At 36.7% G+C, this 13,230-nt stretch overlaps 1 protein-coding gene across 5 annotated transcripts in view; it reads left to right on the top strand.

Moving 5' to 3' along the window:
• TWSG1 (twisted gastrulation BMP signaling modulator 1) overlaps window positions 1-13,230 on the top strand; it is a 72,791-nt gene that overhangs the window by 33,053 nt on the left and 26,508 nt on the right. For all 5 annotated transcript variants that reach the window (XM_047697943.1, XM_047697941.1, XM_047697945.1 and 2 more), the window contains exon 3: window positions 6,144-6,243. In XM_047697943.1, coding sequence (XP_047553899.1) covers window positions 6,144-6,243 — 100 coding nt within the window. The remainder of the gene's footprint in view (window positions 1-6,143; window positions 6,244-13,230) is intronic.

The raw sequence follows: 13,230 nt of genomic DNA on the forward strand, positions 1-13,230 counted from the left end.
AGATGAAGGTAGATGTTTAACCTACGGAGCCACCCAGGCATCCCAGAAGAGAGAATCTTAAGCAGGTTTCACATCCAGCACAGAGCCCATCATAGGACTCCCTCTTATAACCCTGAGATCACGACCTGATCCAAAATCAAGAGTCAGATGCTGACTGAACTCAGTCAGGCGACTGAGCCACCCAGGTTTCCCAACAAATTTTAGCTCTTAAAGTTAGAAGAATCCCACCCTTTCCCCCAATTTATTTTGTAGAGGATTAAGATCTCACCAAAACTTAGTTGTATAGACAATAGATATGATGGACTCTTGATTGAATAATTATGTAAAATCTCTGACTTCGGGCATTCAGAGATTTGAAATTCTCTGAGATATTCAAGATTTTTCTAATACAAATGTAATAATGTTTTTTTAATTTTTTTTTTTTAGATTTTATTTATTTATTTGACAGACAGAGATCACAAGTAGGCAGAGAAGCAGGCAGAGAGAGGAGGAAGCAGGCTCCCTGCTGAGCAGAGAGCCCGATGCGGGGCTCGATCCCAGAATCCTGGGATCATGACCTGAGCCGAAGGCAGAGGCTTTAACCCACTGAGCCACCCAGGCGCCCCTGTAATAATGTTTTAAATTATTAAATTCTCCCTAAAACTTTTCATCCTGCCAGATTTTCATTTCATAGAAGCTTTTAAAGCAGCTTGCCAAATTCTGAATATTCATGCTGGTCCATATTAGGAACATCCAGATATAAAAATTTCTGTTTCTGCTTTAGTATAAAGTTTTGATTTTTTCCATCATAAGTTTATTGAACAATGTGATTACTTTACAAACACCTAGCATAGTACTTCACTCAGAGAACAGATGTCTTATTCCCTATTACTCTGACTAGCATGCAAGAGCAGAGCTGGTGGAACAGCTTTGAGTCAGAAGACCTGATGTCAGGGCCACGGTTGCAGGAACTCAGACAAATCACTAACCTACTACTTCTCAACCTTGTCAACGGTCTCAGGAGCAACATCAACACTTTCTCTGAGACTTGAGAAGCAGATGATGTGGTCATTAACTGGCTGAAGCAACGAAAGAATTAACTATTAAATTCCAACTCACTGGTTTTGCAACTCTTAGCCAATGATACTTATTTTGCCTTTAAAAACAATGATTAAACTTGGGCAATAGCACTTCTAATTGTATTCAGGTAGAGAGTGAAAGATGTAATAATGCCTTTGACTGAACAACTTAGAGGATTGTTTAGGTTTAATTATGGGTTCATCTCTCTAAGAAAGTAATAACTATAATTATTGAAATGCTAAATTAATAAGAAATAAGCGTTATATTTCTCATTCCAATGCTTGAAAAACAGGAATATCTAACCAAAACTGGGGTCAGATCTCAGCCCCTTACTGAATGATGTACAAATTTTATAATCCTATTTGAAAAATGAGGGTAATAATTGCCTTGAAAGGGCCTTTATGAGAGTCAAGATAATGCATATAAAATGCTTAGCACAGTGCCTTTTAGTGTTATATAAAACCTATTTAGGAACTTTAGGGGAGGTAACAGCAGTAAACAAGTGGAAGTATTGAATCAGTCTTTATTTTGGACTTCTGTGAACTTTGAGTTAGGCTGTGATCACATGTTCCATCCAACTTAGCAGTACTCAAGTTTGGTCATGTAAGGTTAGGAAAATATATAAATAGCCAGTCCAAACAGAAAAATTCCACATCTCAAGTCAACCATATTTTCTACTTAGGTAGAGAAAAATAATGATCAAGTTTTTGACAAAGAATAAGAAATCAGGACACTCAGGAATTGGGGGGCCCAACCAAGTTCATCTGTGTCTGCATCTTTCTGTGTCCTGGAAGCATTTTCTACAGCAATACCTCGACCTCCATGTGGGGTCATCCAGGGTATCAGGGTCTGACAAGCCAGGCCAGGCCCCCCTGCAGCTACCCTAGTGCTGTTCCACCAGCCTCCCCAGCTGCCGCTGCCCCGCCGTGCTAGAGATGCTGCAGGGGGTAGAGCAGCGCCAGCACACCCCTGTGGCGGCTGTTTAAAAAACACAATTTTATTTTATTTTATTTTATTATTTTTAAAGATTTTATTTATTTATTTGACAGACAGAGATCACAAGCAGGCAGAGAGGCAGGCAGAGAGAGAGGAGGAAGCAGGCTCCCTGCTGAGCAGAGAGCCCGATGCGGGGCTCGATCCCAGAACCTAGAGATCATGACCTGAGCCGAAGGCAGCGGCTTAACCCACTGAGCCACCCAGGCACCCCTAAAAAACACAATTTTAAGTTTTAAAAAAGTTGAACAAGATGTGGAAAGGTTCAGGATTCAAGGTCTATTTCTGAATTTTGGTACATAGAATACACTATTATGCAGTTAATAAATTATGTTGACAGATTCTTACAATAGGGAAATGCTTATTTTTTTAGATCAGGAAAGTATATAGTCAAGATTTTGTTAGAAATGTGTAGGAATTTACCAAAGGGGGTGGATTTGGGGGTGTTTTTCCTTTTACTCTAGCATATGTTTTTCAGTATTTCATAATTTTAAAAATACTTAAAATTTTTTTTAAAGTATGCCTGTTACCTCTTTAGGAAAGCCTTTCTGGTTACTGAAGATTCATTTATGTCTTTGTAACTAAAACTGTTAAAGGTTTCTCTTCAAGTGAAGAAGATTGCTTTATTTATTTTTTTAAGATTTATGTATTTATTAGAGACAGAGAGAGGTGGTATGTGCATGCAAGCTGGGGGAAGGGCAGAGAGAGAGAGAGAGAGAGAGAGAAGTAGACCCCCTGCTGAGTGCAGAGCCTGATGCGGGGCTCCATCTCACCACCCTGAGATCATGATCTGAGCCAGAAGCAGGAGTTGGAGGCTTAAATGAGTGAGCCACAGGCAGTCCTCTGCTTAATTTAAATGAGTTAGTTCTTAATGTTTTTCTGTGATCCTTGATACATTACAGAGTTACATACTGAGTTGGGTTTTTTTCTTCTTTTGTATTTCCAATCCTTAGGTTCAAAGGACTTTAGAAGTACTTTTTATATTTAGAAACATTCATCCTAACCATTGTTTTCTTGCTGTCAAGAAAATTATAGTGTACATTTCCAAAGATGTTTATCACCAAACATTCAATAATGTGATTTTGGGAGACATGTAAAGTGAGCAGAAGAGAATGAATTACTTGTTATTCATCATTATTTACAGATGGAAATTCATTGCTTTCTGTTTTTTTCTTAACAATAGTCATAAAACAAACGCTTTCCATGTATTTTGCTCTCTTGATCTGCAGTGAGGTTTTTGAGATCCTAAACTCCATATATTAAATTTGCCTGGAATTGTCCCCTGGAAAATGAGAAGTTACGTGTCTGAAAATTGAAAAGGCACAAATCCTGACTAAAAAGTTGATTTGAGAATCTCATTTTCCTTATTTTTCCATCTCTTGGAAAGAATGCTCACATGACCTATGAAGAATAGAGATTTGATGTATTTTTAGGCTTATTTACTCTGTAAATGTCTTAATTTATGTGATGAAGTTTATTTTATTAGGACAAAGATTTTTCAATCTTTTCTGTAGGAAGATGGAAAGAAAGAAAAATATTAGTTGGCATATTGTTACTTTGGCATTCAACCAGTTTTCATAGTAATTTTTACCAAGAAAGTCTTTGCCTGGATTTTTATTATTTTAATAGTGCAGTAATAAAGCTCATCTTCAAGTTATTTCCCTCATATCTTGGTTTCTTATAGCTTCTCCCTTTATATCCTATCAGTAAATTATAAATCATTAAGCATATTACTAGGGTACATTATTCCATCGTACTGACATGTAAAAGTACAGGCGTCTATTAAGAGGGTGTGAAATAGATTTAATCTTGAGGGCTACATAATCCAGGCAAGTTGAAGCAACTGTTAAGTAGTCTTAGTTTTAACCTTCCATTAGTTCTCAGTAATCTTAAGGTATCACCACCCTTCCATTCCAGTTTGAAACACCTTGCAGATCCCTGACAGTAAAAAGAAATAATGAATGCTTTAATGACTCAGACTAGAAGCCATTACATTGACATTCATTTTCAAATTATTTAATATGATATACAGTCATTCATTTAATAAGCTATTATTTGGAAGCTTCCATAGATAGAAAAAGGAGAGATATATTCTTTGCATAAATTTGTTACTTTCTAATTTGCTTCTCCTGAGCTAAATAGATCATGTAAATACAAGCAACTAAGAGAGTAAAAGGTTATTTTCTATGTATAATGTAAATTAAAATTTAAAAGAGGCTTTATTTCTTGTGACTAAGTGGCAGCCTTAAAACTAAAAAACAGGGGCGCCTGGGTGGCTCAGTGGGTTAAGCCGCTGCCTTCAGCTCAGGTCATGATCCCAGGTCCTGGGTTCGAGCCCCGCATCGGGCTTTCTGCTCAGCGGGGAGCCTGCTTCCTCCTCTCTCTCTGCCTGCCTCTCTGCCTACTTGTGATTTCTCTCTGTCAAATAAATAAATAAAAAATCTTAAAAAAAAAAACAAACTAAAAAACAGTAAGTATCAATATCCTTAACTCTGATGGTATTTTAAAAAAACATACTAAAAAAATGTTCTCTCATTCCAAAGATAGGACAGATTTTTATGGGGAATCAAGTCACAAAGTTTATCTTTGGCAACTCTGATTTTCTAGGTTTCCAAGTAAATTCGAGCTTATCTGAATTAAGCATCACCAGTTTTATGATGAAGCATCTGTACTTCTCAGTAGGTCCCTGCCCCTCTAGTCCCTCTCTTTCTAAGAGACCTGCAAAGTTACCTAAGTTCTACAGTACATGAATTCAGCCTGACTAGACAGAGTTCCAAAGTACTAAAATATTTCTGCTTGCATATAGCATCAGGATACAGGTATACGCTGACATGAAACTCATGAGTTAGTTAGAAAATAGCACAACTGTTGATTCTCAAAAATGCTGTGAAATAGCTAAGGGACTTTTGAAGAAGAAGAAACAAGGAATTAAGTATCAGTGTTGCAAAAAATCATGTCATACTAGAATGATGGAATGACTCCAGTAGTCTAGAAATGTAATAAGATAAACTTAATAGGGATAAATATTATGTACTGTGTTTAAGTTTTTAAAAATGTGTATGGTATCTCATAACCCAAGGACAGCTGAGTAAGCAATGGTGGCTACAGAATTTCTCTTTAAGTTGGCTTTGTTGAGGAGTAGCTGTCTGGTGGAAGGGATTAAAGGAATTACCCTGAAGCCTCATTTAGGAAGCAAAGTTTAGTGGCTTAAAACAATAACCATTTTTTTTTTTAGCTCTTATTTCTGTAGGTTGGCAGTCTGGGCCTCTATTGAGTGTATGGTTTTTCTAGGCTCAATCTGTGTCTATTGTCAGCTGCTGGTTGGTTGAAGGCTAGATGAGATAGGATGGCTTCAAGTGGACCAACTTGCTCATGTGGCCTTCTCCCAGGTTACACATGGCAGCTGGGAGAAGTTCTGAGAGGAATAGGAGGGAGAGCACTAAATGCTGTGGAGACCCAGACTCAGAATTGACATGATGTCACTTCCACCAAATTCTGCTGATTAAAGCTAGGCTGAAAATAGGCACTGTCCCTTGATCAGAAGAGCTTCAAAGTTACATTGCAAAGAGGGTGGGTGGACACAGGGAGGCTATAATTGCTCCCTTCTTTTAAATAGTCTACCACACCAAGCACACTGCTTTAATATGTTGTAGGTCAATAAAAATAGCAGTTTTGGCAAGATGCATTTATTCATATTCCACATATTGAGAAACCACAGCTCCCACTACAAGCTGGCTCTTCATTTAATTTGGACAATGAATTTAATAGCTGAAAAGCAGGTTTTGTGCTTGTACTGAACTATTTTTCAAGGTAGTTTAGGGGGTAGTTACAGGTTATAAAGTTAAATGTTTTCTGTTTCAAAATAAGGTAAAAGCATCCAAAATAGATAACTGAGTATGTCCAAAAGAAAATATAAATCTGCTTGACGTTGTAGATATTTATGTTCCTACAAACAGTTAATGATCTTTTAAAAAACCTGTGTGAAGAGTAGATTACTATAAATGCAAATGTGGGAATTTTGCTGTAAAAAACTAACAATTTTAAACATAGATGTTTGAAATTTTAAGTTTGAACATCTGTCTTATTTCCAGGAGCTCTGCCAGTGCCGACCTGGAGAAGGAAATTGTTCCTGCTGTAAAGAGTGTATGTTGTGTCTTGGGACCCTTTGGGATGAGTGCTGTGATTGCGTTGGTAAGTTGACATGCAGGAAAGTTCATGTTTATCACAGAATCTTTGACTTTAAGAGACTTTACAGAATGTAAGTATATTTTATGTGTATAGACTAGTGTCAGTATAGATGTAGTAGGTGTATAGAACATTATTGCATTTGCTTGGATTGAATGATATTTACATAGATGTGCAGTTTTATTTTTATTGAAAAGGTCTGGAAGGAAATTCAAAGAGCTTATTCTTGAGGCACAATGGAAATTTTTTACTTTTCATTTTAACATTTCATACTGTTGAACTTTTAATAAGAAGCATGTGTTATAGTTCCAAATAGAGATAAATACTTCATATATTAAAAATAGATTCTCTTCCTTTTATATAAGATTTCACTATGGGTTGCCTGGGTATCTCAATCATTTAAGCTCCCAGCTCTTGATTTTTCTTGGTTCTTGGTTGTTGGGTGGTGAGATTGAGCCCTTTTTGGGCTCCATGCTGGGCTAGGGCCTGCTTGGGATTCTCTCCATCCCTCTCCTTCTGCCCCTCCCTGCCACTTAAAAAAAAAAAAAAAAAAAAAAAACAAAAAAAAAAACTTAACTGAGAGATGCTTGAGAAATTAAAACCTTTTTTTTTTTTTTTTTGAGAAACTGAAAGTTATTTTTAAGTGCTTGCTGAGGAATAGTGTCCAAGATGTATTAAATAAAAAGTGGAGCACACCTGGGTGGCTCTGTTGGTTGGGCTTGATTTCTGCTGGGGTCATGATCTCAGGGTGATGGGATCAAGGCCCCCTCTGGGTTCTGCTCTCAGCCGGGAGTCTGTTTGAGATTCTTTCTCCCTCTCCCTTTGCCCCTCCCTGCACTTGCACACTTTCTCTCTCTCAGTCTCTCTAAAATAAATAAATAAATTTTTTTTTTTTTAAAAACCAAGGTGTGCAAAAGTGCATTTATGGAATCACTTGTGTTTTCGAAAGAAATTTACATGTTTAGATTGCTGATGGGAGAAACACTCATCATCCTCTCTCCAACCACTTAACCCTTTTTCATCCTCTAAAACCACAGTTCGAATGTCCCCTTGTCTCCCAAACATCTTTTTTGACTGAGATAGGATCCTCTACATTATTCAGATTGTCTGCTTCTGTTAGGTCATGTGCTACATGCTACTATACTTGTTTTTAACATGTTTCTTTCAACAGACTATAAACTCCTTAAGGACAGAATGGTATCATTTTGATCTTTTATAATTAATTACTATGTTTATCAAAGTGGGATATATGTACATACGTGAAGTTCATGCATGTTGTACTAAAACAAGCCCCTGGCATGCTTGTTCCCAACCCTTTGATCCTGTGTCAGAGACAACAACTTCCAGGTCTTTGGTGTGGTCTTACTTCCCTAATTTTAAATAGTATCCCTATACTGTTCTCTTGATTCTTTGATTTTAGGAACTATTCATTGCCTTTTTTTATGGCAGATGATGACTTAGCTTTATCTCTTATCTTCCCAATATAGTTATCACTACTTCTAGTTAAATCAGTAATTACTTTAGCAATCCATTGAATAAATTAGTGTTGCATATTAGTTTGATACATGATGTATAAACACTAGTTTATTAAATGAATAATACTATTATGTCTTTTTATATTGGAGTACGCTTCCTGAAAGCTTTCTTAATCTTCTAGACTTTGTATTAGAGTTTAAAATTTTGGCTTTCATTTTTAATTTCTTTTTTTTTTTTTTTGCTGCATATTTTTTAAATTTTATTTTATTATTTTTTTATTTTTTATAAACATATATATATATATTTTTTTTTAAGATTTTATTTATTTATTTGACAGAGAGAGATCACAAGCAGGCAGAGAGGCAGGTAGAGAGAGAGGAGGAAGCAGGCTCCCTGCCGAGCAGAGAGCCCGATGCGGGGCTCGATCCCAGGACCCTGAGATCATGACCTAAGCCGAAGGCAGCAGCTTAACCCACTGAGCCACCCAGGCGCCCCATAAACATATATATTTTTATCCCCAGGGGTACAGGTCTGTGAATCGCCAGGTTTACACACTTCACAGCACTCACCTTAGCACATACCCTCCCCAATGTCCATAACCCCACCCCCCTCTCCCAATCCCCCTCCCCCCAGCAACCCTCAGTTTGTTTTGTGAGATTACGAGTCACTTATGGTTTGTCTCCCTCCCAGTCCCATCTTGTTTCATTTAATCTTCTCCTACCCCCTTAACCCCCCATGTTGCATCCCCACTTTCTCATATCAGGGAGATCATATGATAGTTGTCTTTCTCCGATTGACTTATTTTGCTAAGCATGATACCCTCTAGTTCCATTCTCGTTGTTGCAAATGGCAAAATTTCATTTCTTTTGATGGCTGCATAGTATTCCATTGTGTATATATACCACATCTTTATCCATTCATCTGTTGATGGACATCTAGGTTCTTTCCATAGTTTGGCTATTGTAGACATTGCTGCTATAAACATTCGGGTGCATGTGCCCCTTCGGATCACTACGTTTGTATCTTTAGGGTAAATACCCAGTAGTGCAATTGCTGGGTCATAGGGTAGCTCTATTTTCAACATTTTGAGGAACCTCCATGCTGTTTTCCAGAGTGGTTGCACCAGCTTGCATTCCCACCAACAGTGTAGGAGGGTTCCCCTTTCTCCACATCCTCACCAGCTCATTTTTAATTTCTAAAAGCCCTTCTCTGATTGTCCTTTTTGGGGAGCAACTGTTCCTTATATTTTTTAAAATTTTATTTATTTATTTATTTATTTATTTAACAGAGAGAGAGATAGCACAAGCAGGGGAATCAGAAGCCAGAGGGAGAGGGAGAAAAGGCTCCCTGCTGAGCAGGGAGCCCAATGTGGGGCTCGATCCCAGGACCCTGGGATCATGACCTGACCCAAAGGCAGACACTTAATGATTGAGCCATCCAGGCTCTCCAACAGCTTTTTTTTTTTTTTTTTTTTTTTTTAAGATTTATTTTTTTAAGTGATCTCCACTCCAACATGGGGCTTGAACTCAACCTGGAGATCGAGAGTCACATGATCCACAAACTAACCCAACCCCATTGACCTCTTCTTCTGGGAAAAGACTTACATAGTTCTGTTGAGAAAGAACCACTTATCTATGGTCATATCTCTACAATTCTAGAAGCAACTGGTGTGCTTCTAGGCTAGTTTCCATTTAAAAATATATATGTATATATATTATTTACCTCTGAGGATTTAATCACAGGTTTTAAACTTTGAGGGAGTTCATAATGTAACTTTACCTCTCATTTAAAATTCAGTTAATCTTTCTGCTCTCTAGGATAAAATTTCCACGTTCCAGTTCTTTCTGGAGAGCAGTATTCTTTTTCTTGTAAACCATTCTCTTCCACACTAGGTTCTTGTAATGTCCTCTTTAAATCTGTGGCTGCTTCTCCCTTCTAAATTGAAAGACTGCCCATACTTTTCACATACTTTTCATGGGTGGGGCACAGGTCTCTGAGAGGACCTAAATTAGCCTTCCCTTCCGGTCTCATCTGGTGGACTTTTAGCACATACTTGTCTAGCAGGCTCTCCTCCAGCAACCTTGCGTAAGAGAATTCGTTTCTCTTTTCTGATTTTCTCTTAAGGTAGCTCATTTTTACACTTACTGTTAAACATATTACTCACATCCTGTAGTTTTTGGATCCTGGATCTCTACCTACACCTTTTTTGGTTTTATTTTAGTGTTCGCTTTGTTTTTACTTTTCTTGAAGTACACAGAGTACACAAAGTACTCTTTTGTGTACTTGAATGTAAACAAGTACATTTTTCTTGAATGTACACAAAGAGAGTACAATGAACTTGTACACTTTTTTTGAATGTATGCAAAGAAAGTACAATGAACTTCTGGGTACCTACTCCCCAGCTTCAGCAGCCATACTTCTTTCATCCATTCAATCATCTGTCTGTGAATCTGCACAACCCCTCTGCCACTTTCTTTTGTTGGGGTATTATAAAGTAATTTCAGTACATTTCCAAAGTCCCTTAGTTATACATCTTAAAAAAGAGAGAGAGAGTAAATTTTCTTACACACACAATGTTATGACCACACCTAAAATACGTAGCAGTACTTCCTTAACATTTAATATCTAGTCGATAGTCAGATTGCCCTAATCAACTAAATGTTGTTTATAGTTGTTTTAATCAAATCAAGGTCTCACAGTCCACTTACTGTATTTAGACTGTTAGGTTTCTTATGTTTCTTTTATTCTTAAAACACTTCTTCCTTCCCTCACCACCTTTTAAGGTTCTATAGACTTGTTGAAGAAACTAGTGAATTGTGATGGAAAATATATCGCTTTCTGGATTTGGCTGATTGCTTCCCATATTTAACTTGTTACTTTGTCCTCTCTATTTCCTATTGGAGATTAGATCTTAAAATTGATCAGATTCAGATTCAGTTTTTGGGAGATGGGTACATAAATTACACACAATGTCTAGTTGTCCTTTTAAAGTTGATTGCTGGGTGCAAATGGTCAAAGTCTGATCCTTTTGTACTAAGTTTTCCATCAGTCTTTCACCTGGTAGTTTTACCCTTCATTGATGATCTTTGCCATTATCAATTTCATTAAATAATGATCTACTGTTATCTTTCCTTCTGCATTTATTAGCTAGAATTATTCTGTATAGAAGAACTTTCTTACATCTACTAGAGCCCTTTGGCTACCCTAAAATAAAGGATATGTAAACAAAAAGTAAGATAAGTAATTCTCTTTGTTCAGTTTCAGAGTATTGACTTCATGCCCTAGCAAATTCCAGTAGTGTTCAATACATTTTTGCTTTGCTTTTTGGTAGGTTGGGTGTGGATGAGGTGGTGGTATTTTAAGTATCATGGTAAACTCATGTTTTTTGGGTTTTTTTCATATATTTTTAAAGATTTTATTTCTTTATTTGACAGAGATCACAAGTAGGCAGAGAGGAAGGCAGAGAGAGAGGGAAACAGGCTCCCTGCGGAGCAGAGAGCCTGATGTGGGACTCGATCCCAGGACCCTGAGATCATGACCTGAGCCGAAGGCAGAGGCTTAACCCACTGAGCCACTCAGGTGCCCAAACTCATGGTTTTTTACATATGTTTAGTGTTTTAATCAGTTGCTGCCATTATTCTTTTTGCTCAAATTATTTCATCTTTGGTCAGTAGGAACTTCCTCAACTTGGTGCTTGAGTCCTTTTGACATGCTTTTTGACATCCTTTTGACCTGTTCTTTGTTAGCTTTAGAGACTGTCTGAAGCTCATCTTATATATCTTACATATGTAATTAGCCATTTCCCCAGGGGACTTCAGTTCCCAACAGAAGAAAATGGTGAGCAGAGACCACAGTCATGCCATTAGGACTACTTGTTGCTGCTACTAGCTTTCTTATAACCCTTTTTAGTGGGCAGAGCTAATAAATAGTTATAAGGGAAAATCTTTTTGAGTTTGTATTAATATTGCCAATTCAAATTTAAGATGATAGGTCTATTCCTTTTGATTTTACATCTGTAACTCTTTCATACTGAAATTTTTGTTTTCTAACAACATTAATATTACTTATATGCTTTATTTATAATACATTAGTGAGATTATTAAGTGGCAGTTAAGATTGTCCTTTGTCCTTGAACACATATTGAAGATGTAAAGCCCAAATACTGTCTTCTGAAATCAGTTGGAGTATTTTCTGCGAGTGGTTATGTGACCAACTTGATTTAAAATTAGGTTCATTTATGTTAGTTTTCAATTTTTAGGGATTGTTTATTTCCCTTGTGATTTGTGTGTTGATTATGTAAAATATTTACATAATTAGAAAGACCAAAAAAAAAAAAAAAAGAAAAACAAATGTATATAACAGTGGTAAAGCAGTCATCTCTGTCACTTCCACTTTGTTCCTTCTATACATAATGTGACCTTATAACTTATTGTCCAAACTAAGACATTTTTGAGAGTTAAACCAGGACAGTAGGATAAACCTGAACCTAAATTGACCTGAATTGGCTCAAGGAAACGGGTAAATGGTTTCATCCTACCTATACTCATTGTTTAAAACTTTCGTAGGCATTTATATTTGTTAAAAACAAACAAACATTCATTTATTACAGAAAACATTGTGCTTCATGCTTTTTCTTTCTTGTTTTTATATTTTAATTTAATTAAATGCCCTGGAACTTCTTCCATATTAATTTTTTTGGGGGGGTACCTACATAGAAGCCCATTGTTGGCTAAAACACTTTATGTATTCATTTGTTGATAGATGGACATTTGGGTTATTTCCAGTCTTTTGTCATTACAAATAAAATTAGAATGAATAATCTTGAATCGTCAGTTCCATGTAATATTGCTAGATATTATCCCGTTCTCCTCCAAAAGAGTCATAATATTTGCATTCTCACCAAGGCCCTGTTCCCCCACACTTCCAAAAAATTATGTTGCCAAACTTTTGTTGCTGTTATTTGTCAAAGTTTTGGATTTTTGTTAATTTGATAGGGAAATGGTGTAGTTTTAAATTTTCATTTCTCTTATTACCAGTGAGGTTGAGCATCTGTTCATATGTTTATGGACTATTTATACTTACTTTTTTTGTGAATTGTTCATATCTTTGCCCATTTTTCTACTGGATTATTGGTATTTTTATTTATTATTTAGAAGTTTAAAAATAGGGGCGCCTGGGTGGCTCAGTGGGTTAAAGCCTCTGCCTTCGGCCCAGGTCATGATCCCAGGGTCCTGGGATCGAGCCCCACATCGGGCTCTCTGCTCAGCAGGGAACCTGCTTCCTCCTCTCTCTCTCTTCCTGTCTCGCTGCCTACCTGTGATCTCTATCTGTCAAATAAATAAATAAAAATCTTTAAAAAAAAAAAAAGAAGTTTAAAAATATGTCAGGCATATAAGGCCAACATTTATGTTATAAATTTTAATTTTGTTTCCCAGTTGCTCATTTGTTTTTTAACCTTTTTTGGTTTTGTTTTTAAGATTTTATTTATTTATTTGAGAAGGGCAGAGAGAGAGAGAG

The sequence above is a fragment of the Lutra lutra genome, chromosome 12, assembly GCF_902655055.1.
Source record: "Lutra lutra chromosome 12, mLutLut1.2, whole genome shotgun sequence".
In the NCBI taxonomy this organism is placed as follows: domain Eukaryota; kingdom Metazoa; phylum Chordata; class Mammalia; order Carnivora; family Mustelidae; genus Lutra; species Lutra lutra.